Here is a 22,050-nt window from a genome sequence, read left to right on the forward strand (position 1 = left end):
TATTAGAGTCTTGGAGCAGCCGCTGCAAAGGCTCTGTTGCCAAGAGTCTTTAGCCTGGTTTCAGGCGTAGCTAGCAGCAGCTGGCCAGCGGACCGAAGGGCTCGAGCTGCGGTGTGATAGTGCAGGAGTTCGGCTAAGTAAGGGGGGCTCGGCCATTTAGGGCTTGAAACATGAGCAGCTGCTTTTTCGACCAGCGAGTCATCAGTCAGAAAAGAGTGGAGTGAAATCCTGCCCCTAGTGAAGGTGTTTAAGTATATTGGGGTCTTTTTCACTAGCGATTGCAGAATGGATCTGGAGATTGACTGGCAGATCGGTGCAGCGTCTGAGCCGAAGCTGAACTGAAAAGCGCATCTCTTGGTTTACCAATCGATTAGCCCTCACCAATGGTCACAAGCTGTGGGTCATGACCGAAAGAACGGGATCTCAGATACAAATGAGTTTTCTCCGCAAGGTGCTCGGGCTCTCCCTTAGAGATGAGGTGAAAAGCTTGGTCATCCGGAAGGGGCTCAGAGTCAAGCTGCTGTCCCATCACGTTGAGAGGACTCAGGTGATGTGGCTTGGGCATCTAGCTAGGATGTCTCGTAGATGCCTGGCTGCTGAGGTGTTCCTGGCGTGACTCACCGGGAGGAGACTCTGGAGCAAGCCATGTCTCCAGCCAAGAAATATCCGGGGATCCCACCGGAGGAGCTAGGCGAAGTGACAACTTTAGTAGTTGTCCGTACGGGAGTTTCTTCAATCTTAAAACTTGCTTTATAAGCATCGGATGGAAAAAAAAAAAGTTTCCCTTATGACTAATGTGTTGTTCAAACAGAAGCATCGCTGACAATATCAGGTGAATAATAGTTTGAATCAACTGTTGCTTTCTGCTTCTGTACTGACGTCTCCTTTGGCCAGTATGCAGAATGCACTTTTGGCATACTGGGTAAAAGCCGGAGATCATTCTACTCTTTAAATTTGAGGGTAACCCGCTTGACGAATCCTGTGTCAGGGCAATGTTATACTCATGAGGGAATTCTTCAATCCCATAGCGTCCGGATGGCTCTCTGTCTGCGACCAATATTTAATCCTCAAGGGGTCAAATTTAATGCCAGGGTAAGTTTTCCAAGACAAATGCCCAGGCGTATTATGAAAGGCAATTTTTTGTTTTGTCATGGTTTGGGTCAGAGAATACACTCTATTTTGCCGGAGCCTGGGGAGTATTTTCGTAATTTGTTTGAAATAATTGTGAAGAGGATCATCTGATGTCTCTTATGTTTTCATGTGGTCTTGTGCCAGATCAGTTTCAATACTCACATGTTGAGGTAAGGCCTAACTTTGTGGAAAACGGCAAACGGAAGAGTAACATTACACTTTCTACACCATATAGTTTTGCTGTGTTAGGGCTTTACAAGGGTTCACATTCATCCATGCACAAACACTCAAAATCAACTTCTGCTGCTGCCACATCCAACTGGGAGTAAACTCAGGTTCAGTGTCTTCCTCAAGGGCACTTCAGCATGGTTTGCCAGGGTTGAAAATGGAACCCGCAACTTTCTGGTTAAGAAGCTAACACTCTACCACTAATGCATCCATCCATTGTCTTTAGCCACCCATCCTCACTAGGGTCGCCGGTGCCTATCTTGGAGCAGTTGGTACCCTTGGCCAGCCAATCGCAGGGCACACAGTGACCGACAACCATTTGCATCTACAACAAGGGGAATTTGGAGTGTTCAATAGAACTGCCATGCATGTGTTTGCAATGTGGGAGGAGGACGGAGTGCTTGGAGAAGACCCACGCGAGCTTAGGGAGAACATGCAAACTCAACACAGGAAGGCCAAGGCAAGCTGGAATTGAACCCATGACCTCTGAACTGTGAGGCAAATGTACTAATCAGTCTTCCACCGGGCTACCCAACCACTGAACCACACTGCCTTAAAATACTGAGAGGAGAAGATAGATCCACAGTAGAAATCATCAAGCCTGCGATCACCAGTATGATTAGTGTCAGCCCAATCCTTTATTGCTTCAAATGTATTGGACGCCCTGTGCATGATCATGAACGAAAACACAGGGGGGGAGGGAGGCGACACTGTTTGTCCAGTATATACAGTATGGGGTTGAATTAACTACATTGTGGTAGTCCATTCATATCTTTCCATGCCATTTTGGTTGCTCTATATCATGTATATAATCAGTATTCTCCCAGGCTATTTCAAAACTTTGCCAAAGTAGATTGCAGAACTCTCTCTTTTAACAAGGGTTAAAAGTAGATTGTCCAACACCTTTTCGGTGCTGCATTAACTGCAGTGGACAGATTTTCTACAGTTTTTTTCTATATGAATGTATATCTTGAAAAATTTGACAAATTGGTTATTTGTGCACCGAATAGTTTAAAAGCTGTGTGCACACATGAGAGGTAGCTTTAATAGACAAATCGAAAACAAAAAACAATTTGTTTGTTTTTATGTATGACCATGTCCTTGTTCCTTGCCCAGACCTACTAGAACTAAATGGTTATCTCACTTGTTTTATTATTGAATTTTCATAATTATTCAGTAATTATTTTTGTTCTCTGCAATTTCTAACATTGCTGTGGGCCAATTTCGAATTAACATGGAAAATCATGGGTAGCGCTGACGGTTTGCCTAGTATCCTGTTTTACTTTATTTGTTTTAATATGAAAACAGGATGGGTAGCTTCCCTTTAATCTAGAATGTTAACTGCATACTGTAAAGTAGTTAGGTCAAAAATGCCGGTTGCTATGTTTGTAATATTTTCACATCTAGGAGATCAAAGGAATTGTCGAAGGTGATTTACTAGGTGCATGTGGTGAAATAGTGATGGTGTGTGTTGTCCCAAAGATAAGGCTTGTTATGTTTCTCCCCAAAAAGCTAAAGTCGAGCCAAACACCGCACCAAGACCTCTTTTATTAGTTTGTTATCACCAGTATTTAAAAAGCAGCTGTCAGCTGATCTGTAGAAGAGAGACAAATACATGTATTCATTCTAAGTGTTAAATTCCATGCTTGATTCATATCCATGCTCATATTGCCTCAGATTATACCGGTGTCATTTAAAAGACTATCTGAAGTCTTCACACTCAAACTTGATTGGACATAGATATGAAAAAATATAGATAATATATCTCTGACTGTGACAAATTTTATAGATGAGAACGATACCAGCACACCAATTTTTACAACCTCCATGAAAAACGGACAATATATTCTTCGCTGCGGTTTCATACTAGATGGTTGGCATAAATGAGGGAAAGTGTCATCTGTTTTTTATTAGATTGTTAAAGATAGATCTAATTTTAATTTGGGCTAATGCGAGGAACACTATACGCCATTGACCAAGGGTGTCTTATGACTGACTTGACGTACTTTGCTGAACAGTCTTGTGCTCTTAGTCGGCTGATTCAGCTCAGACAGCAAGTCAAATGTGGGCAGGTTCACCGTTTTCTAAAGCTCATGAACTTAAACTACCAGTCTTATCCTCAACGTTGTCTTCCGGAAGGGCAGCTATCAGAATCATCAAGAGTGTCAAGCAAGTACGATTTGTCACTTTTGTTTCTTAGGTATTATATCGGTTCATTGTTCTCAAATTCATTTGACCTCACTCTCCTACAGTGACATATTAGTGAAATGTAAATATGGAACTACTTACAAATCCGTTACACAAGAAGTCTCTTTGTAACCCTTTTAGCTTGCTTGATTCTAGCAGAACAGCCATTTTGCATTTAAATTATTCTGTGTTTGCGAATGCACGGAAGTGTAAACTACTGACCTTTAATGAAATGACATATGCCCTACAAAGTGCTGGATTTCTGCCACTTTCAGTGCAAGGTTTTTAACAAAATGATCTGCGTGGGCTCATCACCTCCTAATTTAGGAAGCAAAAGGCTGCAACTTACATAAGACTGATGGCAGTTGTCTCAGCTGCACATCAGCGTGTGCCAAAATCTGAGCTCTGAGGTCATAACAGTAATTTGGAAATAAAAGCAGCGTCTTTGGTATTTTCCATGAAAAAAAGATAACCCAAACACAAAGGGAGGAGTGTATTAATGAATTTCCAAAATTATAGCTGATCCAAATTTGTTCTGTTCAGTCAAGAGTGAGCAAGCACAATTAATGACCACCACTCCTACAATGTGGCCTTGTTTGGTGTACATTGGCATTCATTGACCTGCGATTGGCTGAGATAGGCTCGGAAAGACTCTAGCAGGCACATGAGGGAATAAGTGGCGAAGATAATAGATGGATGATTCATTGAGTTGATTCATCTGTGGTTGAGTTTTTCAGAGGTCACAATTCAAATTTATAGAAATGATAGTTCTGAAACTGCTGACCAAAAAACAGTTTCATTTTGAAACGCATCTGAGAAAGGAGCTGGTCAGCGGGTAAATAGCATATTTACTTTTTCAGAGCTACTTTATACAATTTTGAACAGATCTTGAAAATTGCCTGGGATTATGTTTTAATGTCAATGCTTTACATTTTAGAAAATATATCAGGATCAAACCCTGTGAATTTTCTAGATTTATGGCATTATAAATCTCTCTATATTTTTTTTTACTATTCATTAATTAAGGCTGATAGTCAGGAGTACATTTATGGTTTTACTAATCATTGCGTAAAACATATATCTGTTGTGCAAAAAATAATTCTGACCGCAGCCACATCTGTAGTAAATATGATAGTGAGGATTGAGTCAGCATGTTTTTAATCATTGGCTCAAGATTGAATGCGTGTGCACAGTCACCCCTCTGCTGTTTTGCTAGTTTCCAGGCTGCTGATCAACGCAGCACTTTTCACTTTCCTTCTTTGCTATTCCCTTTGTCTCCGAGTTCTTAGTCCTCCTCCTCATCCACTTTTTCATCCCGCGTCCTCATTTCGCCTGACTTACTTGAAGTCTCACATTTAGTGAGAAAGCTAAAAGAGGGACTGAGAAAATAGACAAGTCATTTTTAAAGAATGATAGAGTTCATTTGGGGAAGCTGTGGAGCCAGAGTGTCGCTCTCTCAGGGGTAGGCTGTTTCCTTTTTCCATCGGGATAGAGGGTTCTGTACCGTAATTGATTGTGTATCCTCATCCTCCAAACAGTCATCGTTTTCTTCTGTAGGAAGGAATCATATGTCTATTGCTTGCGAATGGAGGTAGTCGCCACCTACAAGTTGTAAATATAATGCAATTGCATCCATTTTATTTTACGTTCGGCCCCTTGCATGTGCTTTAGCTCACTAAGGCAACCGTACCATTAGAGTGCTCTCAATAGACGCTGCAGTTCTTCACTACATTTTATAAACCGAAATAAATATACTGCATGAACTTGCCAAATGTTTCAGCTGCCAAAAGGTTCTTTTTTTCGATAGACTACCGTCATTTGTTCCCACTGTAAGGATACCATTCAAAATATGTCGCAGACTAAATTTGTGGGCACATTTTCAGCTACTTGGCATATGTGCATGCTTTCAACGCGCAGGATTAGGAAATATTGCCAGCAAACCTCCAGTGACTGACTTGAAGATGCAGGTAGTGTTGTTTCTATGGAAACAACCAGTGAGCACTGTATTTTGCCTTAGAAAAATGCATTCCAAAGGTGGAAGGGGCCGGGAGGCTCTACTCTCTCAGACTTTAACCGTGGCCTGAACCCTTTCAATTATGAACCATTACAACTTCTTCCCGTGCAATATTCATGCCACGACAGAACCTTCCTTCAGACGTCTTAGGTTGCTGTAAGTTGAGATAAACACTTGCTGAGGTGTTACTGCGAGACACCTACCCCTATTCATCAATGTCACTGCCTTAGCACTCAATAATTCAAAGCTGGGCGGTAATGAGCTCCCCGCAGGCCGTGTCCCGGAGGAGTGCCTCCCACCCCCCTATGTCTCTTCTGTAATGTAGTTAGTTATATCTTGTGTCAGCTTTCAATTCAATTACATTTCGATGTGATGGCAATGTAATTGTGTCTGATTAAGTTTTTGCTGGACTAACCGAGTGTGAGTTTTCTTAACTAAGGGACGTGGAAAAAAATCAAGTCAACTTTTAAATGTTCGTAACTCAGAAGGCAGATGTTTGAACCCTGCAGATGTGGCATGGACAACACAGCATGTGATGCGTTATCATTGCTCCCCAAGTGGCTTTTTTTTTCAGTAGGATTAGGAATTTGTTGACAATGAAAATGTGTATTGATTTCATACAAGACAATGTAACTTAATTTGTATGGAACATCAATAGGCAAAGCTAATATGGTGCATTGTTTTTTTTTGGGGGGGTGATCAAAACAAGAATAAAACTCGTTCCTCGCCAGCCATTCTCAAACCCTCGTGTACTCTAACATTGGAGAAAAATGAAAAACATATATATTAATAACCAAGGAGGGTGGCTCATTGTGAGAGTGGTTAGCACGTAGGGTACGCCTCACAGATCTCTTCTGTATTGTAGTTAGTTACATCCCAAATACATCTTTGGGATTGAAGGAGTTTAAATTGAACAAAAATATCTCAAATATCATTCTAACATGAATGCAGGTTAAATTAAGAGATGAGAAGTAATCACATTTTGCACTTATGAAAAAGCAGCAGTGAACAATACATTTTTGTACCGGCAGTTTGAGCAGATCTCAAGTGTGGGAAGTTTGTTCCAAGGTTGAGAAACATTGAAATAGCGTGAGAATTGAAAGAAAGCGCTGCCCACTTTGTCTGGTTCTCGTTTTGAAAACATTGGTAAGACTGCATTGAATGACCTGGAGGGTCTGGAAATCTAGATGCCTTCAGTTTTGTTGGCAAAGTAAAATTGAAAAGCACATTTTTTGACTTACAGAACCTTTCTAGTAGCCTGGTCCCAGTAAGAACTTGTGACAATCCTGCGGTAAAGTATAAACAATGTGTTTTTTGCTATTTTAACACACTCAAATGCACTATGAGTTGATGAACATTATTTGTCAGCTAAGAGTTGATTCCAAGTTATATGATTATTCAATTTCGCTTAAATGTTCGTTTCTGAATAATAAAAGACTATTATTTTGAATCCGAGATTCCGACACCTAATAATTCAATATATTGCGCCCGGCCCTTCTGGATTCTTCTTGGTATAATTCCTTTTTTCAGAAAACATCCGACAGACGGCCAGTTGCCAGGGTCATCGGACTATTATTGTATGTCAACTCTTTCACGTGAGAGTTAAATTTGCTGATTGCATATTCTGATGAACGGGAAGGCAAAAGAAAACCGACAGTTGATCCTTGTGTGTACAGGCCATCAGTAGGCAAATGAGGGATGGAGGGATGGCTTGTTGCATGGATGGATGGCTGGATGATAGAAAGACAGAGGGATAATACAAAGGGATGTGAAATGAAATTGTCATGCATGAGATGGACAATGTTGTTTTTAGTTGCATCTGCAGCGAAATAATGATGCATTACGCTTGCACAAAGCGTAACAGAGAGTCAAGTCCCCTTGTTCCTTCTTTAATCGGCTATCGGAGAGATGTCTCCCACACCTCACCATACCATTTTTATTCCTCTTATTTTTGGCGTTGGCACCCTTTTCTGTTTTCTTCATGTTTTTACAAGGACTTTCATCTCTCCCCCCCTTTCTCCTTCTGTCTCACAGTGTCTTTTGTGTTAACAGCCTTCCATTTTTGTGCAGTTGCTGAGCCACTGGGCGCACATCTACAATCTTGCCTTTCATTTCATGCTTCTGAAAATGGATGTTTTACTGCCTTCATTAAAGCATGCAGCAGTCAGCGCAGTGTTTTCCCTCTGAAGTTTAGCTCCATGAACCTCGCCATTAGAGGACATTATGGCCCCAGATTTCAGGACACAGAGGAACACTGTATAATTTGATTAGTGTTATTAATCAAATGGAATTCCGCTTATACCGTCCCCCTCCCGCCTCGGGTCCTCACCCCACCCCCCTTCACTTTCCAATTGCCCCTTCCTCTTCCTTGTTTTCCTCCATGCAGACACCTATATCATTCATGATGCAACCCACATACATTGAACGTGACAAAATACCTTGGACCTTCTTTACAAAAAACAAACAAACAATGATTTAGCACTTGTTTTTCCCTTCCCCTTTTCTCGCCCCACCTGTCTCTAAGCCATGCACCTCCCTCTCCTTGCCAGGGACATAAATCAATTGAGATGAAAGTTCCATAATTGTGCTTGCTGGGAGGGATTTGAGCAAAATTGCGCTATGAATTTTTTAAAGGGTTTTTTTTACTAGCTCCCCAACGGGACTTGGGCGGCGAAGGAAGGTGAGGCCACAAGGATTTATGGGCCTAGATTCTTCATTACTGAAGTAATTTCCCTGCAAATGATAATGTGTGGGACTGATGCTCCATTTGAGCTCATCTAATCCTGAGTTCTGTCTGTGATTCCTAGTAATTGATTGTTCACATTATATTCAAGGGCCAGTACACACTTCTTTTCAATCACAGTGGCTAGTTTTAGCTGGCTTGTTATGACAGTGCACCGTTTGAATAAAATGTGTAACGTGCATTTCTTTTGCAAGTAGTTGGTTTGTTATTGCATTACAACCTATTGGAACTGCAAGGCTTGGGCTAGACCAAGCGCAGGCAACTCCAGTCCTCGAGAGCCGCTGTCCTGGATGTTTTTGGTATCTCTCTCCTGCAGCGCACCTGATTCAAATAATCAGCTCATCAGCAAGCTCTGCGGAAGCCGGATAACGATCCTAATCATTTGAATCGGTTGTGGTGTAGAAGGGAGACGTCGCATACATGCAGGGTAGCGGCTCTCGAGGACCGGTGTTTCCTACCCCTGGGCCAGACGTTGGACTTGAATATCAATGTGGGCTACAGTGCATTCAAGAGTGGGTCAGGTATGAAGACTGTAATTGGACTGTATTTGCTTTTCTTATCACTGACACATATTTATTGCTGTGCGCATATGCTAATTTAGACCTCAGTCTTAGTCAAGCTGTCATTTCCGTTCATCTAGAGGATTCCAATTGTTATCTCTTTAACTACGATCTTTCCTACATCTGCATTTTCATCTTCCGTTCTGTGCAAAATGGCTGATATTCTGTTTCTGTGTCTTTAGGTGCCGCCAGCAGCAGTGACCCTCCTCAAGGTTAGTGCGTCTACAACGCCAAGTTTCATTTTGAATCTTGCCTAGCCTCCACTCAATTTTACAGCTCAGTAGTTTGAGAAGCAGTCTGGGTAAATCTGCTGCAAGGAGAAAGATAGTGAGCCAGGAAGCAGTTGGAGGAAAAAAAAAAATGGGTGGGCCCCGGTCAGCAGTTGAAGTGGATCTCATTCCTGGCATATGAACAACCCAGGACAATTAGTCACTTTGCACCACGTCAAACTTGGGACTCACTTAGAGGCACGGAAAAATATAGAGGACCCGCAGGCTTTGCTAAGTGCTGCCGTTATAGTACCTTAGGGGGAAGGATGCAGAGCTCAACTGGAATAATTCAGTGATGCCTTTGGAACAAGTCAGAGACACAAAGAGAATATTTGGAAAAATAAACTACTCTGTATGGAGAAAGCTTATTACAGTTGAATAAACAAACAAATAAAACTACTGCTGAAAACAATTTTTTTCATGAAATAATCATAACAATAATGGTTTTAAAAGGCATGAAGTGACTGAAACTATATCTGTAATTGTACCGAATATGTCTTTTGTCAGTTGATATACATGAGCTTTCTGAGGTAATTTTCGATGCAAGTATTCTGAAAATGCCAAATTACTTAATTTATTAAATACCCAGTGGCTATTTGTTTTGCACTTCAGACACAATCTACAAAAAAAAAATACAATGAAGCATTTTCAAGCACATTCACAAAACCAAAGAAATGTGCTCCAAAAATGAATTAAAACTAACTGAGGTAAGATTTCAAAATGAAGTGAATCTAAATATAGAATTCCAAACTCTTAGAAATTTGACTTAGACCTAGACTTAACACTGAAAATTGGTCCCAACCATTTTAGTCAAGTGAAACCATAAATCAGTAACTCCAAGAAACATTTTATCAGAAAAAATAGTGTAGTAAGAATTAAAGCAATAACTTTGCATGAAAGGAAATGAAAACATTTGATGAAAAATATCAGCTATCAAATCTCACTTCTTTGGGGGGGTTTGGCGTATTCAAAACATTGGATTGTTTGAAATGTTTTGCTAAGATGAATAATCCTGATGACGTACATTAAATAAGATTTCCTACTTAAGAACATTTTCCAATAAACTAATTGTGCAATGTTATATTGCCGAACCTTGAACAGTATATATCTCATTCCCAAAACGGAACATATGCAGTCTGTGCCAAATGCTCGAGAACCAAATTTAAGCATGACTGAGGTGGGTGGCGCGTAGAAGATCAGGAGACGGACTGAGAGAAAAGTTTGTCCTTAGCGCACTAAAGAGACTCAGTGTGACCAATCGGGGTGAAGTGGATGAATGAGGCCATTCACCGGGCATAATGAAAGAACTCCTGCCGGGCTCTAAATGAGGGTGGACCCATCTGCAGCACATAGGCGTGCACAAACCAGTGACCTTGAAAATTATCCAGGAAGCACTTTGGGATAGTCACCCCAGCAACAGGCTGGGGTTTACATGGTAACCAGACCCTTCAATCAGCGCCTCGCAGTTTCTTAAACAGGGCACAGCTTTTGGTGCATTGAAAGTAGTCTGTGAAATTCAGCTCAGGCACCCCAGGGCTTTTATTTATTTATCTTTTCCATTTGTTGGGAGACCCCAGCCTTACCAGTTATCCCATATTGAGGCTTTTTTCTCATTGAGTTTTCTCTCAAGGCATGTTTGTCTTATCTACCTCTACGTGCTGTCGGAAGATTTATTCCCACGAATGGGGACGAGAGTCTTTTTGACTTGCGCTCGAGTCACTTTTGTTCACTTTTGATTTGACAAAAACTCAAATGCTTGAGGGTTTGAGTCGAGCTTTCCGAGATAAAAACTGAATGCTTGACTTGAGGCATGATAATTTGAAAGACTTGATTGCTGTTCATATTATGTTTTGTGCATTTTATATGTGAGTGCACACTGGGAATGTCAAGTGGAGGATATGCTTGTCAATCTCAGAACCGTGTTGACTATAAATATGATTAATATCTATTTAAAAAAATGCTTAATAGCTTTAACAATGATAGGACTGAACTAGTTTAGTCCTGTCAACCCAGTGTTCTAGACTTGGTAGTTTGCTGTGTAAATTTTGACTGAGAAAAAAGCGACCATCAATGGTCATGAATGGTTTTTGAACGAGAGTTGATTTGTGCTCAAGAGTGCCAGGTTTCCTTGGACTTAGTTGGCGATCTGTATGGAACAACAGCTATGGTTCAGGCCGCTTTCGGAGCACGAGGAGGGAGAGTAAACAGAAAAGTCATGTTAAGCACTGGCGACAACATTAGGTAACATACCACCAATGCGCTACATAGGCCAGTTTTGAATTAAACACTCCAAATAATACATAGCCATTGGTTGCGTTGCAATTAGCTTGACCCGTCCAAGTCTTTGCTAGCTTCAAATGCAGTCGGACATTTCAAACTCATACAGTCTAAAAGGCCGATCGATACGTTACTGTTAATAACTGTAATAATAATAAATATTGTTAATATATTATTATTCATACTATTGTTATTGTTTTGTGTAATAAAAAGTGCAGCTATGAACCTGCAAAAAAACGCTCTACAAAGTTAGGAAAACAGTTCCTAAAATTAAGTCAGCGATTTTTTATATATATATATATATATATATATATATATATATATATATATATATATAAAATCACTTAAAGGCTGCCTGACACTTGAAGAGGTCAAGAATTCAAGCTCTTAACACTTGAACATGCACAGCCCTGTACTCACTCAAGGTCAAAAGACATCATCCACATCATAAAATTAAGAAAATACCAACACATGCAAAGCAAAGCTGTTATCATATAGAAAAATACCTACTGTGAAAAATCAAGAATCTCAAACAATTTGGTTTGAATAACAATGTTCATTTTTGTCAGTGATTCTGGATGACTTCAGTATGAATTTATTATATCGAGAAACAAAATGAAAACATTGAATTTGAAGGTCTTTTCAAATATTTGACTGGTACTGACATCAAACATTAAAATACTTTTTTATTTTAATTTTACAGGAATACCATAACATTCATACTTAGAGTTGCATTTACAAACGCAACATACTAGTAACAATTTAAATGATTTATTTTCCTAAGTCACAAATAGCCACAGCAAAACAATGAAAGAGCCACATGCAGCTTCAGAGGCATGGTTTGTATGCCTCGCTCTGAGGATATTTTAGTTGAAGACTATTAGCATTTCTTTGTAAATTTATTAACGAACCCGGTGTTTTGACTAATTTCCATTCAACTTTCCTGCCCTCCTTTTCTGTGCCCCTTTGGCACCTTTGTCTATTTTTCAACCATTCTAGTGCATCGGTAAATACAACATTCAACATAAAAAAAATAAAAAAAAAAACTTGACATACAGTACATCTGTTCAAAATGATAATCAATATAAGAGCATGATGTATTTTCAAACCTAACAATTTCTATGAAATGTTTGACAACACTATAATTTCTGGGTCTTCCTTGGACGAGGGCAGACCCAACTGCTGGTTTGGGTCTATAAGACAGGTCAAACAAACGACAAATTATTCTGATAAAATAAGTGTGCATTTTTGAAAAGTGTTTTTGGTTATCACAAGACCATGCCCTCTATTCTGAGTGGGCTCTCGTCACTTGTTGAGTTAGACCAACATTTTCAAGTGGAGCAGTGAGTCCTTAAAAGGACAGTCTGTAAGATTTTGACTTGTTTTTCATTAAAAAGGAATAAATTAATTGTTTGTAAATTTCAAAAACTTGCAAATGAATGTGTTCTTAATGACCACCATTATGCTTTAAATATAATCATAGGTATAGTTATCATTACATTATATTGCATGGGGCGTGGCACTTCTCCGGAGGCGGCCATGTTTGTTATAGCTACGGACGATGGCAAATGCAGCACCAGCAGCACATCCTGCTGGCCGTAATGAAAAACTGTTTAAATCTTACACACGATTCCTTTAAGCGTTTTTGTCATTAGCGGAGGAAACACGTTTTGGCTGCTTCCATTGGAGATCTTGTTCTTTTGGTCACGACCTGCAGCTCATGACCATAGGTGACGGTAGGAATGTAGATCGACTGTAAAATCGAGAGCTTGCCTTTGGGCTCTGCTCGCTCTTCACCATGTCAAAGCGGTACTGAGTCTGCATCAAAACAGACGCTGCACAAATCCGCTTGTCAATTTCCCATTCCATCCTGCCTTCAATCATAAACAAGAGATACTTGAGCTCCTCCACTTCGGGCAGGGTCTCATCCCCAACCTGGAAAGGCCACACCGTCCTTTTCCACCAGAGGACCATGGATGCAGATTTGAAGACGCTGATTCTCATTCCAACCACTTCAGACTCAGCTGCAAACCTCTCTGGTGAGAATTGGTGATCAGGGCTTTAAAAACCCAATAGCACCTCATCATCTGCAAAAAGCAGGGACTGCAATGCTGAGACTGCCAAACTGGACTACCTCAGTGCTGAGACTGCGATTAGAAATTCTGTTCATAAAAGTAATGAACAGAATCTGTAACAAATAGCAGCCTTGGCGGAGTTCGTTCCTCACTGGAAATGAATTGGACTTACTGCCAGCAATTCAGCACAATCCCTGACATCGGTGGTACGGGGACCGAACAGACCGTATCGGGATTTGATACGCCATACGCCCAAAACACCCCCCACTGAACTCCCAGCGGGACCTGGTCAAACGCCTTCTCCAATCCATAAAGCACATATAGACATATATGGGGCGCTGCTGACCTCAACTGAGGACCCCATGAGCCAGTGGAGAGAATGCTTTGAAGACCTCCTCAATTCCACCTGCACAGTAGAAATAACTCTGATTCAGAAATAAATAAAAAGACATGTAAACAGTGTTTTGAAATTAATTTACTGTATATTGTCAACCAAGAAAAAAGTACATTTCCAATTGCAGTGCCAAAACAAAACGCTAGACCTGATCAGATCTTCCTGAGCCATGGCGGCGTCATAACGAGGCCAAATCGTGCTTAGCTTGCATACCAGACCCTTTCAAATACCTGAAACATATCAGTGTTAACACAATGTATTCAATGAAATGACTTACTTGGGCATTCTTCAAACAGATTTTGTTGTCATATTGCTGTCACAGACTGATTTGACTTGACCAAGACTTCAGAGTTATGACTTGAGACCTGCACATGTGTGGCTTGATCCCATCTTTTTTTAATTAAGCCCATAAGATCTATACAGACAGGTTTAGGAGCCTGTGAAATAGATCCGCTGTGCGACTTACCAGATGAGAGGAATTCCTCACTCTTGGGGGACTGGACGTTAAGTTTACAAGCATTCTCAAGCATCCGGTCCATTGCATTGTATGTGTGTCATTTGGTGTAATATATTCAGTCTCAATGAGCCAGAAACATGCAGGTCATTGAAGTTCTATTCCCATTGCCGGTTCCCCTCACGGAACTTTTGACAGCATGAAATGACAACCCGCCCCTGCATGCATCTCCCACGTCAAAGAGTAATGAGATTGTGCTGCTGGAGCTATTACTACAAAGCATCAGGCCCACACTCGCTTCTGACTGCACCTTCAAACAGTGCTGCCTGCCAGCTTGCCTGCCTGCTGGAAAAGAAACGAAAAAAAAACAAAAAAAACAATCAGAATCAGAGGCAAAGAAATGGCAAGGGAAGCTCCCTGTACGGAAACAAATGTGCACACCAAGGCCTTTCATCCTGAGAGTGATTAGAAATCTGAAATCGTTTTAAAACCCTGCTTTGAGCGTGTTCCTCAAACGAATGAGTTGCTAGCTGTTTCTCGCAGCTAACTGCCAGTGATCTGGTCTCTAATTGTGGTGTCGCTGACAAGTCTGGTGTGACTGGGAGCTTTTTAAGATGAGCTTTTTGCAGAATTTCCTGTCATATCCTCCACCAAAGGCACAGAGGGGGAAAAATCTCAGATTCTGAATCATATATCACCAACTGATTGCTTTGTGCATAAATGCACACCTAATGTCTACACTAATGGGCCCCACGCTGGCTTAATATGACCACACAAAGTGTTTTAAGAGTGTGGAGAAGATATTGCAGTTCTAACTCTTTAGAAAGCTATTCCATCGGACGCATTTAAAAAATTTACAAAGCAAAGCTAAAAATTAAATGTTTGGAAGTATTATGAACCTTACTTTATGTTCGAAGAGGTAGGCTGGAAAGAGGCATTTTTAGAGTCCTTACTGTGCATGGGCCAAATTGTTGAGGGTCTGAGGAAAGTAAGAAAGGTAGCTTGATTTGGGGAGGGGCGGGGAAGACAGCAACACAGTGAAAGCATAGCTCATAAAAATCACTAGTATAACAACATTAATTGATGCTGCTGAGCACCATATGTGGCGCCATATGGAAACACTGCCCCCAAAGGCCTGCTTATAATAGACAGCCCGTAGTGGTGCATACAACTTGGCACACTTACAAACAAGGGACGTCCCAGTAATAGGAGCCACACAGGCTGAGGAATAGACAGTGGCACAAGGAGCCAGAGGATAGTGGAGTGAGGGGTGGTGTGTGTGTGTGTGTGTGTGCGTGTGTGTGTGTGTGTGTGGGGGGGGGGGGGGGGTCATCAAACTAGTATTTGCAAATTACACATTTATATCATGTCCATTCTAGCGGTCTAGGGCCTTCCTTAAAATGTTCTCTCCATCTACAGTGATTAATTGTTCTTCGATTGGTCCAGTAGCACTTCCATTCCTGACAGACACAGACAAGCACATTTGCATACTAAGCAAAACAGCACATGACATCCTAAATGGCTGTATGTACTAGCCTTGTATATGATCTTCTGTTCTCAATAGTAGAGAAATTATTATTCACACCACCAGATGATCTATGATTACATGTCCAAAGATCAATGGCTCCTTTACAATCATATATTTATTTTACGTATCTGATCCAACTTGGCTAGACAGTATTTTTAATTAGTTTGGGCCAGGAGGTTTAGGGTTGCTATAATTCGAGTTTCTATTTTCCTTAAATTTCATGTTAAGTTCCCATATTAGGGCACAGGGTCGATTTATAATCGCACAACTCAAAACCAAAGTTTTTACACATTTCTGTGTTCGAACAACATTCATTCAATTGTGAAATTAGTCATTTCGTGACATTTACAAGACCTAAAATGGTTATGTGTATTTTCTTACCTCTAACATCGCAAATATCCAAGTTCGTCAAGCACTGCCATTTTACCTGAGGTTGCGCGGTTCCTTTTTTTTTTTTTTGGCTGACTGACACAAAAGAAACGTCGCCGCTAAAGAAACGGACTCTACATTGCTCTTATTTTACCATCAACAAACTCACATGTTAGGCTAGGTGGCACTGCCCGTTTGGGATTGTGCACAGCATCTGACGTTCTAGGCAAAGAGGAGTCAAGGAGGTGGACGCGAGCTCCTGCATACCCTGTCACTGACACAAACTAACACCAGAATGTGTTTCAATTGTAAAACCAGGATATACACGTATGTAACCACAAAAGTCAGGGATTGACTTATACTCGGGTTTTTGTAAAACTCAACGATATTGCTGTGAAAACAGGGGGGTCGACTTATAATAAAGATTGACTTGTACTCGAAAAATAAAGTATATACCTAAAAATATTTTATAGCTTTCCAGCTGTGCCTTGAATATATTTTATTTATTGTTTCCAACCTGTTTTGCCATGACCAGATCTGGGGGGTTTAAAAAAAAAAAAAAAACAGAACCTTGAGGCAAGAGTTGTCAGCCATTCCTTTGAGTTTCATTGAATATGCGGCAAAACTAGAATAGCATACAGCTGTTTCCACAAAGTAAGGCAGATGAAGAGCAAGCCCAAGAAAAGGGATACACACTGAGGGAGGAAGACGGAGAAAGCTTTCCACTCTGTGATGTGCACTGATGTAGCTCCAGCTCCAGGTCAAATGCTGCCAGTGTTTCGTGTTCATCTTCATCTCGTCTCCCCAGTGCTCCTCTAAATTATTCACAGCCTGAAGATGTGCAATGTGGCTGCCTTGCTTCTCCTTCACTCTCTGTCTTCCTCGCTCTGCTTCAGATCATTTTCAGTCTTTGTCATGTGAAGGCTTGTTCCAGAGGCAAGAAACTCCTCTTACAGCGTGTTAATCTTCCGCTCATCTCCCAATCACCTTTCAACTTGGCCTTCGTTCCTCAAACTCTTCCCCTGTCCCGCATTTTTCATCTTGCACCTTCAAGTTTAATTGTATCCGGCAACTTTTTCCTTCTTTTTTTCCCCTCACAAAGTAGCATTACAATAGCTCTTCCACAATATTGACATTTACTTTCTCAACTTTTTAATCGCTAATAAAACATAAGTAGAATTTGATTTCAAATGGTTCTGGTCAAACATTTGCCTGAAGTGCCAATGCCACTTGTTGACAATATCCGATTTGTTGAGCACCAGCAATGTTACTTTGATGATTACACCTTAATATATACATTCCATGTTTGAGCCAGTTTGCAATAAATGTTTTACAGTACATGCCATTATTAACATTGCCATTCATGCTGTTATCAACACTTTTATTTTTGTTACATTTAATTAAGAAATTATCGAATGACCTTTTGAAAGTTCAAATCCCATTTGGCGCTTTAAATTGCAATGTGATGGCATGGAGTCAACATATATGTAAATAATTAACAGTATTATTTATGACAATGTTTCAAAATGTTGATAACGCTCAAATGTGCATCTATGGGTGTGTGTGTGTGTGTGTATGTATATATATATATATATATATATATATATATATGTGTGTGTGTGTGTGTGTGTGTGTGTGTGTGTGTGTGTGTATATATATATATATATATATATATATATATATATATATATATATATATATGTATATATGTGTGTGTGTGTGTGTATATATATATATATATATATATATATATATATATATATATATATATATATATATATATACAGTCGGCCCCCGGCTTACGAGCACCCTGATTTACGAACAATTCGCCTTACGAGCGTGGATCAGGGAGATTTTTGTCCTCCGCTTACGAACAAACCTCTCGCCTTACGAGCAATTCGACATGCCGGCCACTGAGTATGTAGAAATGTTCTCGTTTAATTGCGTCAATAAAATCAACAGTAGCGTCATCATCAATCATCAGTAGGTACTTGTGTCAGTAATGTGAACGCTATTGCTCTTACAACGTCACACTGACTGTCTCACTCACGGTGTCTAAATATATTACCATTTAAGTGTAGTGTTTGTACAGCTAAAGGGAAAAACAGCTGACATGAAATTAAATGTGCCGATTGCAGGACAAAGAATTGTCATTGGTTTAAATGTGTGTTTTTTTTTAAATTAATTGTCAATACATTCCAACCGTTTAAAAAAAAAGTGTGAATAATTATCAGTCAGTCACGGAGATGCGAATATGCTATTGGTCGATTAAGGTCACCCGGTCTCACTCACGGAGATGCTATTGGCCGGCGTCACACGTCAATCACAGAAATGCCGATATGCTATTGGCCGAACGCCTTTATCTAGCTTGATGGAACAGGATGGAAGGAAGGAGAGAAAATTAGTGATAAACGGAATGTTGTGAAGACTTTGCAAACTTTATCTGTTAGACATAGCTTCTAAAATTACTAGCAGCGGTAAAGAAAGAAATAAGAGGATGATGTTTTAGTACCTGCATGATTTGCACCCTGACTGAAAGAGTTACTGTAACACTGTAAGACCAATAGCATATCTATCGCCGTGTTAACTTTGAGCGTTGGACTCTGCCCCCCTCTGCTTACACCCAGCTCAAGTCTCGTCGTTTCAAAGGTAAAAGCTATTTATCCATTGTATTTATTATATAATGCAAGTGTACAGCAGATTATGTCACTCAATTTTAATACAGTATATGTATACAGTGTGTCGTTTAACCTAAGGCTTCGGCGCGCGTTGCACGCATTCACGAATTAACATGGGTTTGGATTGCCCGCTATACGAGCAATTCGAGATACGAGCGTAGCCGCTGAACGGATTAAGTTCGTAACCCGGGGGCCCACTGTATATATATATATATATATATATATATATATATATATATATATATATATATATATATATATATATATATATATATATATATATGTGTGTGTATATATATATGTGTGTATATATATATGTGTGTATATATATATGTGTGTGTGTGTGTATGTGTATGTGTATTTTTTTTTTTTTAATCGCATCCAGACATCCACTGTCATCCATTGTGGTAAAACAGAGAAGCAAACTGGCTGCCGAAAGGGATCTCCATATACACACTACTAACTGCTACGTTCAAGTAAATGGGAATAAGACTAACTATTTTAGTGCAAGCTAGCATGAGGCTACTAGCATTGCAAATTATTTAAAATTAGGCCAAGGGGAAATCACCATTTTTTGTTTGGTTGTCAGCGACAGAACAGTGCGTGATTCTGAAGTTTAAAGTCGGCTTAAACCTAAACATGTCAACGTGTGCTACACTCTAATACGTTTGATTGAGGAGCCTTTGATGAAGGGATGAGCACACAATCTTAAGAGAGAACTAAACAGAAAGGCAAGATGAGTTCACTTCCAATTATTGCCACGGGTGATTCATTTGTCATTCCCTACCATCACCACAAGCATGTCTGATCATTGCCGAGTGCAAGCAGGAGGCACAAGGAAATAAGTGAAGCTTTCTGCTGGTTTCCTCAAACCAACCTCCCAAACTACCTACCCACCCTCACAATTGCTGTCACCCGGTATGAGGCCCCCTCTGGCCTGATGACAAGCCTAGCGTGAAACGCTTGGCTGCCCCCTTAAATTAGCAGTAGAGCCTCCCGGCGGCACATGCTTCTCATAACCAGCACACAGTGAGCCACTGCCAGATTCTTTTCATTACGATCATGGCCTGCCAACCTCCTGGCTCTCCTTCCTTCTGCCTCCCACCACCTCCAACACCTCCCTTTCCACTTGCTTTCTTCCCATGTGCTGGCCTGGGCTGGGCACACAGCATCCGCAGTGCTCATTAGTTTACGAACAAAAGGCCGTTATGGTAAATTTTTGATGGCCCAAAGTGTTTTGTGTTTATTGTCCCAATCATTTGACATAAGTGTATTTATAGATCCATATATTCATAGGTCAATTGCTAAAGTTTTGCTCATTTCAAGACAGTTTATCAGTGCGCAGTGATATGGCGCTTAAATGATGCAGCTCAGTTCCCAGCACATTTTTGACAGAGAATAGCAATTTCCATCCCACAACAGAAGTGACAGGAAATAATTAAATAAATAAAGCTTGCATAGTACATTTTGTGCCATATGAGAAGCCTCCCCTTCAAAAATTGTTTTTCAATGCACATGATTTTTTTGTGGAATACACTTAAAAAATATATTAATCATCCGAAAGATGTCTGTCTTTGTTTTTATTGATCCACACTCTTGTCCCCATTCACAAATCACTTGAAATCAGTCGCCCACGATGGGAATATTTTACAAAAATGAGTTTACAACTAAGTGTTGTAGTATGTGTGTTATATTTATTTGTTCGAAAGAGAATGAGATGTTATTGATTTTTTTTTGTCTTTTTTACTAGACCATATTTCAAAATGAAGCACTGTTTGGCACGGTTTCAAACATGCCTAATGTGCTTACTACTTTACAATATTTGGGAAGAAGAAAATAATAAATGTCCCAGCACTTAAACACTTAAAGTGTGTCATGAATTGTGATTTTAACTAATTCCAGTGCTTATTTTGTGATTCTAAATCTGACGTTTGAAATTAAACTAAAAAACCCAAAAGAGCCAGTCATTCAAATGCCTCTTTTTATTGAATGGTTCGTGAACGAGAAGCTCCCTTTAAAAAGTCAAAAGTCCCATCGCTATTGACAAATGTAGGGTTGTCGTCAGTATTTCTGTTCTGTTTCTAGTTTAAAAGTGTTGTTTTCCTGCATGAAATGGCAGCTCTCACTTTGATTTGGTATAGTATTGATGTCGCTTACAACAACCTAAACCCTACTTATACTTAGCCTGCGGTGGAAAGGCAAACCACATAAAGGCCTACGGTCCAAATGTTTCGTTAGCTTGAATATAGCGCAACGTTTGATGAAAACGTGGCTTTAATTGTGAGCTCGCATATCGAAGAATCAGTGAGAAAGAAAGAGCCAGTTGAAGCGGCACAGAGAGTGAGAAAGAGAGTGATGAGAGTAGTTGCAGTACAGAGCGATGCCCGGAGGCTCAATATGTTTCTCGCTGGGCTACATCTGAGCCATAGACAGCAGCTCGGGCCGCAGGGTAGCCTCTACTCACTCCATCAAACTGTCATGCGTCCAGCGAAGCTGCAAAGGGACACTCTCTCAGCTGCCCCCGGGGCCAGTTCAAGTCAACATCCCATTTCCTTGCCTCCTCGCCTAATTTCTCTTACGCCCGACTTAAATTTCCAACACCCCGTGTCTGGCTGGAGCACTAGACCTGGGGCCATATCAAAACAGGGGGAGCTGCTAAGGCTAGAGCATGTGCATCTGTGTGAACGTTCACCTCAGATATGCAGACATACGGCCAGCAAGAAATTGCGCTAAATACGTGTGTGTGCGAGGATACAAAGCACACAGTTTTCGTTGTCTACTTATTCGTATTTTTTCCCCACTATGCACATATTTGTTGGTCGGCTAAATTCAAAATACTCTTCCGAATACCCATGTCTCTTCAAGGTTTTGCCGGGTTTCTTTCACTTTCCTCTTACGTCTGCCTTAATGGCAGATTTTTCTTTTTATTGTTGTTATTATTATTATTAGTGTTGTTGTTGTTGTTGTTGTTATCATCATTCTACTGGATGTGTAATGAGCGTAATGGGCTACATTTAGAAATTCAATTCCATATTTCCTATGTAATCTAATGTGATGTAAAAGTAATGCAATAGTGTAAGCCATACATTTCAAAGTAATATTATGAAGTAACTAATTACTTTAGAATGACAGTAATAAGAAAG

General features: G+C 40.3%; 1 protein-coding gene across 1 annotated transcript in view; it reads left to right on the forward strand.

Annotated features, from left to right (window-relative positions):
* LOC148430083 (fibrosin-1-like protein) overlaps positions 1-22,050 on the forward strand; it is a 187,871-nt gene that overhangs the window by 159,997 nt on the left and 5,824 nt on the right. Inside the window, exon 5 of the mRNA XM_088427113.1 lies at positions 9,046-9,075. Coding sequence (XP_088283239.1) covers positions 9,046-9,075 — 30 coding nt within the window. The remainder of the gene's footprint in view (positions 1-9,045; positions 9,076-22,050) is intronic.

This window comes from Hippichthys cyanospilos, chromosome 1 (assembly GCF_059441005.1).
Source record: "Hippichthys cyanospilos isolate Australia breed blue-spotted pipefish chromosome 1, RoL_Hcya_1.0, whole genome shotgun sequence".
NCBI lineage: Eukaryota > Metazoa > Chordata > Actinopteri > Syngnathiformes > Syngnathidae > Hippichthys > Hippichthys cyanospilos.